Source organism: Triticum dicoccoides, chromosome 2A (genome assembly GCF_002162155.2).
Source record: "Triticum dicoccoides isolate Atlit2015 ecotype Zavitan chromosome 2A, WEW_v2.0, whole genome shotgun sequence".
NCBI lineage: Eukaryota > Viridiplantae > Streptophyta > Magnoliopsida > Poales > Poaceae > Triticum > Triticum dicoccoides.
In genome coordinates, this window is record NC_041382.1 from 554,326,909 (window position 1) to 554,345,554 (window position 18,646).

Consider the following 18,646-nt stretch of genomic DNA (forward strand, 5'->3'; position numbering starts at 1 on the left):
GGACGACGTGGTATGGAACTCCATTCGGCTCAAAATCTAACATACTAATAAGTAGGAGTAACTGATAATTCCCGATAATTAATAATGGCCAAGAAATCACACGGCAACTAGTGAGAGTGGCATAGTGGCGAGAGAAAAGAAATGAACAAGTAATCCATGGAAAGAGTACTAAAGGAAGATGAAGCACTCCATAGCCACCGAGGGGTTCTGGCCCATCGCGGCGTCCGCCGCCTCCCTGCGCTCTTTTCCTGCCAATGGCGCCTCGTCGAGTTCAACTCCAACCTCCATCGGGGCCCGTCCGCGGCCGCATTGCTGCTTGGTTTTCTCCGAACTGGTGTTCTCCTTCGGAGCCTTCCGGGTGGCGCTCGATTGCCGGCTGATGGCGCCGTTTGCTGCCGGAGAGGCCGGCGGGCGCCTAGACGGGGAATCTGACCTCCTGCCAGAATGCTCGCCAGGGTCCCGCCTGACGCCACTCCCTCCGTTACCGTTGATGTTTGTGTTGAGGGAGCGCTTGGCAGACGACGGCAGCGCCATGTCGGCTTCCCTTGCGGAGTAGCTCCGTCTGACGGCGCTCTCGGCGGCCCTCCTCGCTGCGGAAGGGGAGAATCTGCCACTGCGGCACCCGATGCCGGACACCACCGCGGGCGACTCTCGCCGCGGCCGCGGCGGCACCGGCTGCTCGCTGACATTGGTCCCCGACCTCCTCTGCTTCGCCGCAGGGGACGGCGACCGCGCCCTGCCGTTCCCGGCGTCCTTGCATTTCTTCTTCTGCTCCGGTTCCATCCTCCTGGCCCTCCCCTTCTCCGGCACGTCCACCGTCCTCTTCTCCACTTCCTGCTCCCTTCCAGCCTTCACCATCGCCTTGTCCACCACGGAGGAACCCACCGACACGCTATCGGAAGCATCGCCTTCCTCGTGTTCCTGTACCATCTTCTCCTTCTCAGGCTCAGGCTCAGGCTCAGGCTCAGGCTCAGGCTGCGGCTCCGGCTCCGGCGGGCTTGTCCGCCGCACTGCCGTCTCCGACAACACCTCCTTGACCTCCTCCTCCACCACCACGGGCGGCGGAGGCAAGGCATTATCCTTCTCCGGCGGGAGCGGCGGCGCCACCTTGGCCTCGGCACTGCCGCGCGCGGCCTTCTTGCTCACGCAGCTACCCATGCCGGGCGCGCCAAGAAGCAGCGCGCGCAGGCGCCTGTGCTTGACACGAAGAGCGGGTCGAGGGAGGAGTAGATGGCGATGAGCGTGGTGGCGCGCGGGAGTGGGTGTGATTGGATGCCAGAGTCAATCAGATGGCGCTCATCGAGATGATGAACGAATGCATCTGCACGAGGCGGGGGAAGGAATCGGATCGATCGATCATGGATGACCCATGCGTAGTATAAATCCTCGTGGTCAACTAGCTCATGTTCGTTCCTCTCTCTACCTCTTGCCTCGCTGCACGTTGGCCGCCTTACAATAACTCGGGTCAATCTGCCCCTGAGCTGGCGCCATCACTGCTCTAACTCCCAGCAGCTGCGCATGCTATTACTACCGCTGTTGCTGCTGCCACAGTACTGCTCAATCATCTAGGGTGCGGTGCTACAGCCTACTACGCTTGAACCGGATGCTCGTACGCCCATGACAGTCGGATCGACGAATGGACGGTGAAGATCGATGACACTAACAAATCACCTAAGAAATACTTCCTCCGTCTTATAATATAAGAATATCTTTGATACTATAATGACCACTGTAGTAAGTACTTTCTCCGTCTCATAATGTAAAACATTTTTTTGACTCTAATGTAGTGTTAAAAATGTCTTACATACATTATAGGACAGAGGGAGTAGTAATTTTGATGCATTATCCTGTCGTTAATTAGCCAGCTATTGTTGCTAATACGCCACGTACTACTAGTACAATGTAGCGTGTATGCCAGGGCAATGCATATTGATTTTGGCCGGGTCCTCTAGCTAGGGATTAATGATTATAGGTACGGCAGTTATATCGTGGAACCCGGTCAGTACTGGTCCTCTAGCCTGGTGTATCTGACTAGCGCTGTTATTGAGACAAGGTAGATCAGCAACATGATTCCATGGGGAGCTGCAGCAGTGACTTGACGCATTAACTCGCTACCAATACAATAGTCCTTGGCTACTGTTTGCAATACTTCCAAACGGACATCTACAATGGGAGCCCTCAAATCATCTACGAGTAGCGCCCTTAAATCCTCCCCAAACGATCAGACGGGCTACTCAGACGTAAAATTATAGAATCCGACTAAACCCATCAAATCCGGTCCAAATGCCCGAACTGACCGGCGCTCCTGCCCCATATCTAGGAAGGATATGGGGACGTCGGAACGCGCCTGCCACATAGGACTGATCGCAAGGACCCACACGGTCAAACGCATAAACTAGCGGTCCAACGGACGCCTCCTTCATTCGTCACTGAGGATGCATTCATTGTGCCTTGTGTCGCCGCTCTGGCATGCCACCAGAGAGGAACCAAGTCCGGCTTGGCTATTTAAGCCGGACGGTGGCAACCTAATCCTAGCCCGCCCACATTTCTTCCCTCTCCCTCCTTCACCGTTGCCACTTCCAATCTGTTCGCCGCTAGCCATGCCAAGGCGTCAGATCACAACTCTGGAGCAGTGGCTGCAGCTGCTGGAGGAGATCCAGGCCAGGCACGAAGATTGCACTATAGGGAAATAATGGGGAGCAAAGCATGAAAATCAAGATTAAAATCTACGAACACCCAAGACCTAATCTAGGAGATGCAAAACAACGAGAGGGGAGTGTGTCTACGTATCCTTGTAGGCCGAAAGCAGAAGCGTATAAAACGCGATTGATATAGTCGTAATCTTCGCGATCCAACCGACCTAGCACAGAACGAACAACACCTCCAAATTTAGCACACGTGCGGCTCGATGACGTCTCCTCCTCCTTGATCCAGTAAGCGAAGGGGGAGAAATAGATGGGATCACAACTAGCACGATGACGTGGTGGTGGTGGAGCTCTGGCAGGGCTTCGCCAAGCCAAACCGGGAGGAGGTGGTGGTAGAGAGGGGGAGGGGCTGAGCCAGGGAAGGGGTATGGCTGCCCTCCCTCACCCCCACTATATATACGGGCAAGGGGGAGGGGACGGTGGCCCTAGCCCCTCCTCCAAGGGAGGGGACGACGGCCAAGGGGGAGTTCTTGCCCCCTCAAGGCAAGTGCGGTGTCCCTCCCCCACAAGGGTTTTCCCCTCCAGCCGCATGGGCCTGTTGGGGGCTGGTGCGCCTGGCCCATGTTGTCCAGGACGCACCCCTAAGCCCATGTGGCCCCCGGGGGCAGGTGGACCCCCTAGTGGACCTTCGGAACCCTTCGGTGATGCCGGTACACTACCAGCATGCCCCCGAACTATTCCGACGAGATTCCGGACAACCTTCAGTCGTTAATGCAAATATCTCAATACTACTCTAGTGTCATCAAACGTTAAGCGTGCGACCCTACGGGTTCGAGAATCATGTAGACATGACTGAGATACCTGTCCGGTCAATAACAAATAACGGGACTTGGATGCCCATATTGGTTCCTACATATTCCACTAAGATCTTTATCGGTTGAACCCCGATATCCAGGATTCAATTAATCCCATATGTAATTCCCTTTGTCCGGCGATATGTTACTTGCTCGAGATTCGATCATCGGTATCTCCATACCTACACTGGTACAACGAGGTGCTATACAAACGGGTTTTAACCCCTTTCCGCGACGGCATTTGGAACCGTCGCCAAGTGAATGTGGGCGATAGGTGGGTCCTTCCCACACGACCCAGAAACCATCAGGGATATGGAGCCATGATCTAGAGGCCTTGCAAAATGTAATCATGTGCGATGCAGCACACACTAAATTCTTCCGCACGTGTGGGATCGGTGATTAAACATTTTTAATGACGCAATGAAACCAAACGGTATGTTGTAATGAACCGTTTGGGAAACACTATGCAAGGCACACGGGCCATCATATGAACTGTGTGCGATATGTGCCCCGTCGCACACGAGTTTTGTGCGGAACTCGTCTGCCATGCAAGACTCCATCGCACACGTTTCCCAATAATTACCGTATGTGATAATGTTCTATCACAAACGGTTCAAGAGCCCCTTCGCACACATACAAGTGTTGCAGACCATTTGTGATTTGTTGTTTATCATCGACGGTTGCGGCAAGAGTGACGTGTGCTTTTCATTTGGGATCCCACACGTTTCCTGAAAAATTTACGACTGGGGTTATGTTTTACATTCGGGCACGGTTTACTCCGAGCTCTCGTGTGCTATAACATCATATCACAAACGGTTATGGAGACCCTACGCATACGTAGTAGCGCTGCAACTCATTTGCGATCTACTGTGTATCACCGACGGTTCCGCTACGATTGACGTATGTTTTCCGATGTGGATCGCACACACTCATTTAGTTGAACCGTGTGCGGAGCAATTGCCAGGTTAAAACAAAAATACCCCATTTTGAATAAGCATGCAAAAACTAAATTCGCCACAATATTCAATTGACCAATAGTGTCCACAGAAGGAATATTCATCAGATTTTGCAACAATTGCAATTGAACATATGGTAGCTAAATTCCAATGATTTGTCGACACGTATATGCATTACATAATTAATCATTGTGTACGAAATACGAAGACCTCATCAGATGGAAAACAATAGATCCATGCGTATATGTTTAGCGGCTAACTCTTACTCGATGTTTTAGGAGAACGCATGCTCAAATCTTCGTTATCACCAGTGGGATTGATGTAGTGATTCAACAAAACTCGCTGATAAATCTCCGAACCATCAGCAATTCACCAGCGGGGAGTGGTTCAGGGGTCCTCGGCTCTAAGATGAGTTGCAGTATTTTTAAGATCAGAATGTGCCATATGAGTAGAGTAGCATATATTAATTAAGATTGACTTACTAGTACTAATTCACGAGGATCTTCACAACTATCGGCAGATTTGCAGATAAAGATCATGTGTCTGCAAACATAGTATCCACAAAGGTTGGTCCCTGCTTGTTGCTGAGGATACTGAATTTTTTTGTACAGAATTAGTCATGTATTTGTCCTGTTAGGAACAACCTAGCCGGTGTTAGATGTATTTTTTTTCTTTGGACAGAAATAGAAAGAGGTTTATTTAGAAGTTTGAACATTTGACTAGCATAAGAAAAGGTATTTGCATAGTATTGGATAAATTTTCCGAAAATAGCGGATTTTGGTGTGTTACCAGAGAAACGATCTCGTGCTGCAGAGGTAGTTCCCTCTTGAACATGTTCCCTGGTTTAGTTTTCCACAATACGAGCACACTGCAAATGAAGATGAATTTTGACAACATCAATTATTGAACCATATATGAATGAAAATTAATTTCAACATCATAGAATTCAATACCTATCCATAAATTGCTGAAGATGTGTCAGATCCTGAGCGTTTGTTGACTCTCTGAGAGAATCCATGTAGTAAACTGTGTTCTTGTTTGGAACAATGAATACCAATATCCAGTGATTGCTACATATTAAGAAAGCCATGAACTTACAAATTATGTCAAAATCTGGAAGACAATCAGTGTATGCGTGGTTGTTTACTTGACTTATCGTTCATGGTATGGCTAGAGAAATGATTCTGCATGAGACGTGTTTTCGAAGATACGGACGACCGCATTAATGGCCCAGTCCCGTAGGTCCTTACCATCTAATGTTGTGCCATTTGCTAATGCAGGATCTATGAAATACACACTATCCCTTTTTCTTCTGTGCGTGTTCAATCCCCTGAGAGGAATAAAATGCAGTTAGTTGTTTATCATTTACAGCCTTGTATGGAGAAGTTGATCAGAGTTTGCTAAGTACTTACAAAATTAGGCATCTAACAAGAGTGGCATCGAGCTCGTTGAATTTTAAGAAGAGATATAAGTCCTCAAAACTCACATTGATGGAACCAACATCGTGTCGGAAATGATCTCTGTTATAGTGGACTAGCAGACCATGATGACCTGCTGACATTTGATCCGTGCAATATTCGTATAACTCACGGCAACTGGAGCTGCACTCATCAAAGTATTCGCCAACAAGAAATGGATGGCCATGGACGTAATTGCGTGCTTCAAGTACGTATACTTTATTTTTAGCAAGCAACAAATCTATTTCTGCATCATCCATGCCGTTGGAAATAATATTACTCCTCGATTCAAACAAACTGATGTTAATTTGGTTCTGGGCGATGAGTGCTTTAAGTAAGAGGCAATCATTCTCTTTCCTCTTCGCTCTCTCGCCGCGCTTCCTTGCGGGTGCAGCCTTTTTGGTCGCTTCCTTCTTGGTACTTGAAGCATTTCTGGTAGAACGTCTGGTTGGCTGCAAGGTAGACTGCCGAGCAGACGGTGAAGCTTTGACTGACTGCTTATCAGACGGTTTATCTATACCGGACCACTGAGCTGGTGGTGCTGCTATGACAGACTGCTGGGCAGGAGCAGAGGCATCGGACTGCTGACCATGCATTGAAGCTATGTCGGGTTTCTACGCATGTGGTGCCAACTTGACAGTGTGCTGAGGAGGCCGTGCCAACGCGTTGGTTTGCTGAGCAGGAAGTGCTGACGCATTGCTATGCTGATCACGTGGCTACTGACCGACGGATTGATAAGTAGTCGGTTCTGGACCTACAGACTGCTTAGCAGGTGGTTTTGAAGCATCAGACTGCTTAGCAGTTTGTTCCACCAGGTTGGTCTACTGAGCATGTGCGGTAGCTGGGTCTCCCACCGTTGCTTCAGCGGTCGGCATATGAACCGGCGGTGCGTCTTCAGCAGTTGTAGGCCTTGCCACTGGCTGCTCTAGGGCGGAGGATGACATGGCCTGTACGGCACAAAGACAGGCCGGCTGATCACAGGTTGATGCATCAGCCGTCGGATTACGAGTATTAGGTTCTTTTGGGGAAGCACGCGAGAGCTACTGTGGCAAGGAGAGCGCACCAATTGAGGGGCGACATTGGTTGCTCTTGGCGGGGCTTCAGGTATCTCATCGATGAACTCTATTTCCTTTCGTGGCCACTGGATGTGATGTAATAGTGTTTCTACCAAGGTCCTTTGCTCATCAAAGTCTCCTAGAACATTATTCAGGGCAAATTCATTGAATCCAGGCTTTACTTCAGTCACGTAGCACTTCACACAACCCGGCTTCAATGGCATGTTGTCCAACAAGAGGCGCTCTTCCAAGAAGGGTAGGCAAACCCAGGTTGTTGCACATTTTAATGTACCTTCATAATGTGTAAGCACGCCCTTCAGTCTGTCTTTCATTCCAAATAGATCAGATATAGCATCATCATGAGCAGATGTAGTCTCAGTGTCGCTGGGGTCAGCTGATGCACAACTACTCTTGTGTGGTGTTGTCGCGCAATAAGCATCCTCCAAGCCCACCTCCCCTCCCATCTGTTGGCTATCTGTCAGTGTTAGAGTCTTCTGCATCATCATTGACTCCTCAATATCCTTTCTAATAGTCGGATACATGTCCTTCCTCAACCCTTCATACAATTCATTTTGCTTCATTTCACTCCTCACTTTTTTTCATGCTGAGCCTCTCTTCTTTGTTGAGTGTGAAAGTCCTCTTATGCGGGACATTAACACCTATGCCCCTTGCACGGCCAGGGGGCTCTCTTGTTTCTACAGCATCGGACAGAATGTCACATGGACCTGAGTTCCTGTAGAACCTTCAAGGGATCTTGGAAGCCTTTAACATCACTTGATACAGTTCTTCATTGCGTGAGGTTTCAAAGTAATAAGTTCCGCCATCACGCCTCCTTGCACGTGCCCGCAAGTAGTCTCTGGCGCGTTCGCCCCTGATTTCACTAAAGGCCGGTTCCCCACCCGCCGCTACTACTTCTGTGTCCTCCTGGTCCCATATCGGTTTCATGCCATAGTATCTTGCCACACCCATACCACTGGTGCGCGTTGGTCCTAAACAAACAGTTTTTAACCCCTTTCCGTGACGGCATCTGAAACCGTCACCAAGTGAGTGTGGGCGATAGGGGGCTCCTTCCCACACGACCCAGAAACCGTTGGGGATATGCCCTCCTGGCACACACGTTCGGCAAAATGAGGTCGTGTGCGACCGGTGAGCGCGCAAATATGGAAATATGTACAATATAGCTAAAAAATACAATTATACTGTGAAATTTTTTCCGGTCAGAAGTACATCCCACACAGTCAGTCCCCGCTAAACATTTCCATTCGTATGTACATCCCACACAGTCGCTCCAAGGAAAACGTTTGCGCAAGGTGGCGTAGCGCAAACAGTTTTGAAGAGAATGTCGTGTGTGATTGTTCATTGATCCAACACGTTTTATTCCTAGAAACGGTGTGCATTGCCTGAGGTCATCGCCCATGGTGGTTTCTCATTAACCGTTTGCAATAGGAAAACCCAATTAGCAAGCTAATTGGCCAATTAGCGGGCTAATTGCCCTATTATTAATAATCCATTTACTAATCTAATTGACATTCATATTAAGCACATAATATATTCCATTTCCATATTAAGGAAGCATGATTTCATAATTGAAATACATCAGAGTACAACATGATATAGCTTCAGCACTCAGCTACCCCATTACACAACTGCACCAGCAGCAAGTTTCACATGCAACATCTAGAACCTTTCAAAATTAGCATCTTAGACGGTACATAGAGAGATGCATCTCATCTGGAAAATTGCTGAAGCGGAAGGCGAATATTGAGCCTTCATTCATGTTGAAGGTCTTTGCAACTTTAGGCCATTGCCTGTGGATGATTGACCGTCCATCCTTCAACCTCTTCAGGAACACTTCAATATTGAACCGTGGGTGCTGTATGAAAACTTTCCTCGCCTCCTGACCACAGAGGTGGTTTGAGAGGTAATTATCAGTGAAGCCTGAAAACAAGGATGTGCATAAATATCTTCTCTATATTGGAAATGGTGCAAAGAAATACAAAAAGGCAAGGTATAATAGTTAGTACCATCTTGTAAACCTCAGTGCTTCCCATGGTTTCCTTGCAACACATATAAGGTAGTTAGTCATCGGGTTAAGTAAGGGTTCGCATGCTATCAGTAAAATATGTTGATGATAAATAAGCACATTGCATATTCATCAGATTAATTCAAGCCACATGGAAAACCCATTTATCCAAACCAAGCATGATTAAGAACTAGGAAATATAGCTCTTGTATATGTTTCTCATGTATTAAGTGCAGCCAAATTCAATTTATTCCTCACATGGTATACAATAACAGAATGCAGCCACATCAATTGAACATCGCATTGCAGAATTGAACCAAACAGTTAACTAAACACCACAACAAATGAACCAAACGTTAACTGAGCACCACATTGCACAATATAATATACTCCTAATAGAAGATCAGACAGTTAACCAAACCAAGCATGCTTAACAACTTGGAAATATAGCAATTATATTTGTTTCTCATGTATTTAGTACAGCCAAATTCAATTTATTCCTCACATGGTATACAATAACAGAATGCAGCCACAACAATTGAACATCGCATTACAGAATTGAACCAAGCAGTTAACTAAACACCACAACAAGTTAACCAAGCCACAACAAATGAACCAAGCAGTTAAGTAAACACCAATTGAACAATATAACATACTCCTAATAGAAGATCAGATAATTAACCAAACCAAGCATGCTTAACAACTTGGAAATATTGCACCCTGAAGAATGGAACATCACATTTGCAGAATTGAACCAAGCAGTTAATTGAACACCACATTGCACGACATATAGAACATATACACTATAGCAAAAGATTGCATGGTAAAAGTAGATAGCACAATTCACTAGAATTTGTTAAGGAAAGGCAGTAGCAAGCAAACTGGACATGGGTCCTTATAGTGAGCTAATAAGACAAGCTACTCCTCATTGTCGGAGATATCGATGATGATTGGCTCCTTGGACATGGAAGAGGGCGAGGCTTCCGCATTGTGGGTGCCCTCGTTGTAGTGGTGAGTTGCCTGAGCCGCTCCGGGCACCAACCTGCTGGCTCTCGAGATGAGGTAAGCACGTGCACGCTGAGAAAACACCTTTTAGTCTTCGTCAAAGGCACTAACGGTGGCCTCGAGAAAACGCCATGAACTATCGTTTAAAGCAGCCAACCGCGTCACAGTGTCGGCGCACGAGGCGTCAACGGTGGCCTCGACGGTGAGGTGCTCCTCCAAGATCTGGGGGTTGGCACGAATGGCAGCCATCGCGACCTCATCCGTGCATGTGGTCACGATTTGCTTCTCCGCTGCCAAATGCTCCTTGAGGTCTTGGCCATACTGCGTGCACCATGGCTTAGGCCGGTGCTTATTTGGTGGAGGGGTCGGTGATTTGGGTGGAAGGTGTCGCGCTCGCGCCGGCGGTCGGGGCATGTGGGTTGTGGAAGGAGGAGGAGTATGGGGGTCGGGTGTGGATTACCTGCCTGGATAGGCGAGGCCGAGTAGCGTGAAGGAGGGTCGCTGGCGAGGAGGCGGTGGCACTGCAAGCAAGGAGTGAAGATTTCAACTTGAAAAGGAAGGCGGAAAGGGGGAAAATGTGGCTTTTGGTAAGGGGGAGGGGGCGGGGAGGTAGTTATTTCCGCGGAAGCCGAAAATTTGGAATTGCTTCAGCCAAAAAACTGGTGCGCAAAGTGTCATCACACACGGTTCAAAGATATTTTGTGCTGCATCTCACACGGTTGGTTATAATAAATTGTGTGGGATCTACTTGATTTTTGGTCTTGATTTGAATTACATAATGGGGTCACAGCGGCCATGGACCGTGTTTGAATTGCTAGACCTTTTATCTGCAGTGATCATAAAAGAATTGGAATTATTCAGGGTTCGTTTGGACATTTTTATGCATTAGGTGAGTTTTCAATGCATTTATGTGCATAATTCAAATTTGAACTACATGCACATGCTCTAGTGCATATAAATTCGTTGAAAAATCATATCTTTGTCCTTGGGTGCATGCTTAGGTCCCATGCAAGAAATGGGAATGAATTTCAAACACCATGGCACCGTTGATTGCCGGCAAAACAGTGAGACGCCTGGTTTTTAAATCCTACTAAATTCAAAACTCGTCTTAAATTCATGAAACTTGGCCTGCTATCATGGAGCGGCATCAACATGCCGTGGTACAAATTTTGTCCTGTTTGGGGCAGGTTTGGGTATATGCTTCTCACAAACCGGAGCTTCTCACAACAAGCATGATGGTTTTCGGTAGGGAACGTCCCACCTTTGGGGACGAAACGATATGCATTGCCTCTTATTGCTTTCAAGTTTTTTTTCTCGTGTCAACATAGAACAACAGGAGTGTTCTGTGATTTTTTTGTGTTTTTTCGGGGTTCATTTGGACATTTTTATGCATTAAGTGAGTTTTCAATGCATCTATGTGCATAATTCAAATTTGAACTACATGTGGATGCTGCAGTGCATATAAATTCGTTGAAAAATCAAATCGGTGTCCTTAGGTGCATGCTTAGGTCCCATGCAAGAAATGGGAATGAATTTCAAACACCAGGGCACCGTTGATTGCCGGCAAAACAGTGAGATGTCTGGTTTTTAATTCTAGTAAATCCAAAACTCATCTAAAATTCATGAAACTTGGCATGCTATCATGGAGCGGCATCAACATGCAGTGGTACAAATTTTTTTCCCATTTAGGGTAGGTTTGGGTATATGCTTGTCACAAACTGGAGCTTCTCACAACAAGCATGATGGTTTTCGGTAGGGAATGTCCCACCTTTGGGAACGAAACGATATACATTGCCTCTTATTGCTTTCAAGTTTTTTTCTTGTGTCAACATAGAAAAACAGGAGTGTTGTGTGAATTTTTGTGATTTTTCGAGGTTCGTTTGGACATTTCTATGCATTAACTGAGTTTTCAATGCATTTATGTGCATAATGCAAATTTGAACTACATGCGCATGCTCCAGTGCATATAAATTTGTTGAAAAATCAAATCTGTGTCCTTGGGTGCTAGCTTAGGTCCCATGCAAGAAATGGGAATGAATTCCAAACACCAAGGCACCATTGATTGCTGGCAAAACAGTGAGATGCCTGGTTTTTAAATTCTAGTAAATCCAAATCTGGTCTGAAATTCATGAAACTTGGCATGCTATCATGGAGCGGCATCAACATGTCGTGGTACAAATTTTGTCTCATTTGGGGCAGGTTTGGGTATATGCTTCTCACAAACCGGAGCTTCTCACAACAAGCACGATGGTTTTCGGTAGGGAACGTCCCACCTTTGGGGACGAAACGATATACATTGCCTCTTATTGCTTTCAATTTTTTTTCTCGTGTCAACATAGAACAGCAAGAGTGTTGTGTGAATTTTTGTGATTTTCGGGGTTCGTTTGGACATTTTTATGCATCAACTGAGTTTTCAAGGCATTTATGTGGATAGTTCAAATTTTAACTACATGCACATGCTCTAGTGCATATAAATTCGATGAAAAATCAAATCTGTGTCCTTGGGTGCCTGCTTAGGTCCCATGCAAGAAATGGGAATGAATTTCAAACACCAGGGCACCATTGATTGCCAGCAAAACAGTGAGATGCCTAGTTTTTAAATTCTAGTAAATCCATAACTCGTCTGAAATTCATGAAACTTGGCATGCTATCATGGAGCGGCATCAACATGTCGTGGTATAAATTTTGCCCCATTTGGGGCAGGTTTGGGTATATGCTTCTCACAAACTGAAGCTTCTCACAACAAGCATGATGGTTTTCGGTAGGGAACATCCCACTTTGGGGACGAAACGATATCCATTGCCTCTTATTGCTTTCAAGTTTTTTTCTCGTGTCAACATAGAACAATAGGAGTGTTGTGCGGATTTTTGTGATTTTTCGGGGTTCGTTTGGACATTTTTATGCATTAACTAAGTTTTCAATGCATTTATGTGCATAATTCAAATTTGAACTACATAAGCATGATCCGGTGCATATAAATTGGTTGAAAAATCAAATCTGTGTCCTTGGGTGCATGCTTAGGTCCCATGCAAGAAATGAGAATGAATTTCAAAAACCCAGGGCATCGTTAATTGCCGGCAAAACATTGAGATGCTTGGTTTTTATATTCTAGTAAATCCAAAACTCGTCTGAAATTCATGAAACTTGGCATGCTATCATGGAAGGGCACCCGACATGCTGTGGTATTTCTCGTGTCCACTTTGAGAGAAGGCGCACTCGAATAATGATAGCCAACAAAGGCATTTTGAAAAAAATAGCTGCCACTTTAATATCTCAAACGTTTATATAATTCAAACCGTGTGCGTTCGGTTAACCATTCACGTGATGCCACATGTCTTGGTTTTAATGGCTATAGGAGGTGTCGTGTGGGCAGCTGCTTGACTGAACGGGAGGCATGCGACCGCAGTCCGGTGCGCAGGCTCACCGGGAAGTGTATAAGTTGTTCAACGCAGGATATGTGCATCTCTTCAACGCAAACGGTTCTGATTACGGTATGCAAATTAAAGCCAGACTTCGGCGGTAAGCCAAGACAAACTGCGATTTGTCAAAATATGCAGCTAAAAATCAATATCACCATCTATTTTTTGCAACTAAAATTCAGTAATTAAGCATATATTTCATTCATACTAGAGATTAAGCAGTCATTCTCACCGGGAAGCGAGACAGCCTTGGACCGCCACCCACCTCGCTCCCACTGGTCTATATTAATGGCGCCGCCGAGCGGCCGCACCCCACCATCCTCGCCACACACACAATTCCTCTCTCTCTCTGCCCGCATCCTCGACGTCGCTCTGAGTCCTCAAAGCCGTCAGTGTACGAGGATGCCGTCGAAGCGCCCCATCAGAGGGAGTGGCGACGTCGAGGCTGCTGAAGCACTGGAGCACGGTATGAATATGGAGACAGAGGTTCTCGTCCCCGTCGACGAGGTGGAGAACGAGGCTGCCAACAAGCGGAGGCGGGTCGAGAAAGAACCCCATTCGACTCCAGCAGGCCTAGACTTCATCAACAACCTCCCCGATGATATGTTGATAGTCATCATATCCCTCCTCCCAATCAAAAATCGGGCAAGGACAGCCGCCGTTTCTCGGTGGTGGCACACCCTATGGCTCCACACCCCTGCCGACCTCCTCCACGCCCACAAGCTCTGCCATGGCTATCCCAAAGCTTGTATGCGTTCTCCTAGATCCTCGGCAGTCACCATGGCCCAATCAAAGGCCTTATTGCGAGCAAGTTCCGTTCCAATGGCAAGGAGCGGGCCAAGCTTGACGAGTGGTTCCGATCCCGCTCCATAGATCAGATCGAGAAGCTAAGTTATAATGATGGGCATATGAGCTTGCTGCCAATGTCCGCGCTCCGCTTCGCGCCCATGCTACGCCTCGCCAAGTTCATGAACTGCCATTTGCCCCCCTTAATGACGCGCCCGCTCTTTTTCTACCACGACTGAAGCACCTCGAGCTCGTCGTCATCCGCATCCCAAAGGATGACATGGAGCGCATGTTCCGCGATTATACTGCACTCGAGTTCCTTCGTCTTCAGGCGATGAATTGGTCGAGTACCTTGCACATCACCTTCAGGACTCTCCACACTATTTATGTGTGTTGCTGGTGATGCAGTGAGAGATCACAAAAGGTGGACCACAATATGGTCATCCAGGACACACCTTCACTTGAGAGATTACTTGTAGTTGATCAACAAGGTCCAACAAGAATTAATGTCATTTCTGCGCCGAAATTGAAAGTGGTGGGCTACTCGTCTGTCAAATACTACAACTTTCAGGTACAACAATCGCCTTATATACCTCTCCGTCTTGATATCAACATTATAATTAGTTTTGAAGATGTATGTTCGTCTGTCATCCAACGAAGCTTCACCCAGACTCTGGGCACAGTGAAGGTCCTGGCACTAGAATCTGTCGTCCCCAACCTGGACCAAGTTTTCAGTTGCCTGAGATGCTTTCCGTGCCTGAAGAAGTTGTATATTGAGGTGATATTCCTTTCCTATTAAATGTTAACCATAAGGGAGTTTAATTTTTTGCACCTTTTCCCAAGTTCACAATGACAATGTACTACTATTTCTGAAGGAATTCTGGAGGATTTTAGGACATACACCCCCACCCCATATTGGTTGCTTCATTCATATGGTTAGAATCATCCATAAGAATTTCTCCTTTGGATTCATCTGTACTAGTTTTCTTAGGGAATTTTTCATCCAATCCAACCTCTTGTGAAGAAGGCTACATGTTTCTATATTGTAATCAAATGCCCATATTAGTCATGCCAGATCGAAGATGGCATGTTGGTGCATTTTACCAATCCTGCAAACCAAATGGGCGTGTAGCAGTGTTCAAAACTGCATGTAGGCACTAACACGTTCTCTTCTTTTGCAGTGCATATTAGGCCCGATGGATGATGTTTATATAGACAATCACATCGAATGCCTAGATCTGCATCTCTCAAATATTACTTTGAACTCCTACCGAGGGACCCCACCGGAGATTACACTCGCCAGGTTCTTTCTTGCTAGAGCAAAGGTGTTGAGTGTACCGAGGTTGAACACGCATTTAATTAGGAAAGATCAACGGTATGATCATCAGAGCCGTCTGGTACTGTTGAATGGAAGTGCCTCTAAAAATGCCAAACTTCATATGGGAAGAACATATGGCAAAGCAATTGGAAATCATTGAGTCAAACCCATACATGACTTGTCAGCGGCTGATCCCTTTTCAGAAATGATGCAACTTGCAATGTTTGAATTTGGGCGTTGTAATCTGTCAGGACCCCGACTCAATGCCACATAGATCTAGCATGTAACACTTCATATCACTTTGCGGCCTCACGCACGGTATTCCCACGGGTGTCGCCTTACCTTTACCCGGGACCGTTTGCGTCTTTTGGCACACGTATATGACAGTGTCGCTAGCATCCATATGATAAGGAGCCCGGGCTGACATGGCTAGTCGTAAACCCAAAGTGGCACAAACTTACAGGGACAGGCATCCATGACCCAGCATCGAACGTGTCGGTCATCAGCGAGTGAATCCAGGCTGTAGCACTGGGCTAGCAGGACTCCGGTGAACCGGGCTGTAGCGGGCTAACAGGACTCCGGTATTCATCGTGTGACATTTCCCCGAAGGGACAGACACAGGAACGAAGAAGGACACATGCCGGCCAGCCTAAGTGTTCCGGAGCAGTAGCAAGCTACCATGGCTCGGTGGAAACACTAGGAGACATTTCCCGGTAAGAGAGGCTACTAAAGATAAACAACTAGATGGTCAGATCCCACACATACCAAGCATTTCAATAGCATACACACAATATGCTCGATATGTGCAGATACAACATGGCATCACAACATGACTCTACGACTCAAGTAATTTATTCAATAGGCTCCGAGGAGCGAGATATTACAAACATGGGTCTCACGACCCAACAATCAGAGCATACAAGTCAAAACACAGGCGGAAGCTATCATGTCTGAGTACAGACATCTATAAATGAAAAAGGCTGAGAAGCCTGACTATATATCAGATCCTGCCGAGGCACAAGATCGTAGCTGAGGTATCAAGCTAAACGTCGAAGTCCACGTGGAACTACTAGCGAGACCGAAATCTCTCTGCAAAAACATAAAATAGGCAAACGTGAGTACAAATGTACCCAGCAAGACTTACATCAGAGCTAACTACATATGCATCATTATCAACAAAGGGGATGGTGGGGTTTAACTGCAGCAAGCCAGCTTTGACTCGGTGGCTATCCTGAACTACGACTGCAATGTAACTCTTTTGAGGTGGCGCACACGAGTCCACATATTCACCATATCAATACACCACTATGGATCCGCTCCCGTCTCCCTACGAGAACGCCATCCATAGCACTCACGCTTATCTTGCGTATTTTAGAGTATCCACTTTCACTTGTCTATGAACTGATATAAGCAACCCAGAAGTCCTTTACCGCGGACACGGCTATTCGAATAGATGATGTTAACCCTGCAGGGGTGTACTTCTTCATACATGTTTCCACCACTTAGCGTCTGCACACGACATGTGCTCGGCAGACTTCAAGCGAAAGCCGACGTGGGTGTAGACCACGACCTACCTAGACACTCAAGTCTCTAGTCCAGGTTTATCGCCTATTCGGGTTCCATCCATGAGGAGATCCGGCCGGAGTTTCGCTCACAGCCCCAAACGATGTGAACAGGGTTCCGTGACACCAAACGGGCGCCCGGTATACCCGGCCACGTGCCTACCGCATCACAGCCCACCCCTACGGTCAGCGCTGTCCACGGCCTCCAGCATACTACAAACACCAGAAACTACTTGCAACTCCTGGACAGAGGACAAGGGTGAATAAGAAGTCGAGCGGGGTCATATTTCAGGGCCCAATGTATGGTAGTAGCTGAATCATGGATCACAAACACAGAACTCAGTTCCTGAGGACGGCTTCAATGAGACAACCCACCATGTACTCCTACATGGCCTCTCACCGACACCTTTTACCAAATCGTGTTCACACACTTAGCTCACACAGTAGGACATGTTCACCCGCCTCTGATTCATCCCTGATGAATCAGACCTGACTCAACTCTAAGCAGTAGCAGGCATGACAAACAAGCATGAATGAGTAGGCACATCAGGGCTCAAACAACTCCTACTCATGCTAGTGGGTTTCATCTATTTACTGTGGCAATGACAGGTCATGCAAAGGATAAAGGGGTTCAGCTACCGCAGCAAGTAACAAATATGTCGTTGTTGTCCTAATGCAGTAAAAGAGAGCAGGAGCGAGAGAGTGGGATTTTATCGGAATGAACAAGGGGGTTTTGCTTGCCTGGCACTTCCGAAGATAACATTGGGTCTTCATCAGTGTCAACGATCGCATCATCGGTATCACGTCTATCGAGAGGGGACAAATACCGGCAACACAGAAAGGAACACAATCAATGCAATGCACAATATGATGCATGATCATGACATGGCAGAATGAATGTGTTTTGGGCTAATGCAACTAGCAACAGATTAAATGAAGTTGGTTTGAATATAAAATTCAAATTCAAACTCCATATGTGATTATTCAAATGCCATTTATACGATTTGTGCTAAAAAGCATCTATAAGTTGTTCTAACATGCATGAAAATGGTACAGATGGATTCCTTGAATTTTTCTGATAATTTTTCATATATAAATTATTTAATTTGGAGTTACGGTTAATTTTCTATGATTTATTGAAGTTTAGGGCATTTTCTGAAATTTCCTGAATATTAATAAATCCAGCAATTGAATTAATGCGCCAGCCTGACGTCATCATGATGTCAGCAGGTCAACTGGGCGCCTCCAGGTCAAACCTGACCAGTGGGGTCCACTGGTCAGTGACACAGGGGCTAATCCCGCGTTGACTCGGGCTTTGACCCGCTACGGGGCCCGCTGTCAGTGTTTGTGGGGGTGTTTAGCGTGGTCATTAGTGCTAACTAAATCAGCGCCACGTCAGCTAGTGACGCCGGCGACCACGGCGACGGCGAGACCTCGCCGGAGTTGCTCGGAACGGCGCTACAGCCCGCGGCTGGTCGCGCTGAGGGCACCAGGGGTGAGCCCGTGCTCCCGCGCATCTAGGGGGACCCTCGAGAGGGCGTGGGGTGGCCGGGGTTCGCCGGAATG

General features: G+C 46.9%; 1 protein-coding gene across 1 annotated transcript; it reads right to left on the reverse strand.

The window, feature by feature from the left end:
• Nucleotides 1-58: 58 nt before the first annotated feature.
• On the reverse strand, nucleotides 59-1,484 carry LOC119359566 (translation initiation factor IF-2-like). The gene has a single exon (XM_037625705.1). It carries the CDS (start codon nucleotides 1,156-1,158, stop codon nucleotides 169-171), a length of 990 nt encoding a protein of 329 aa, XP_037481602.1. The 5' UTR covers nucleotides 1,159-1,484; the 3' UTR covers nucleotides 59-168.
• Between the last annotated feature and the right edge of the window lie 17,162 nt (nucleotides 1,485-18,646).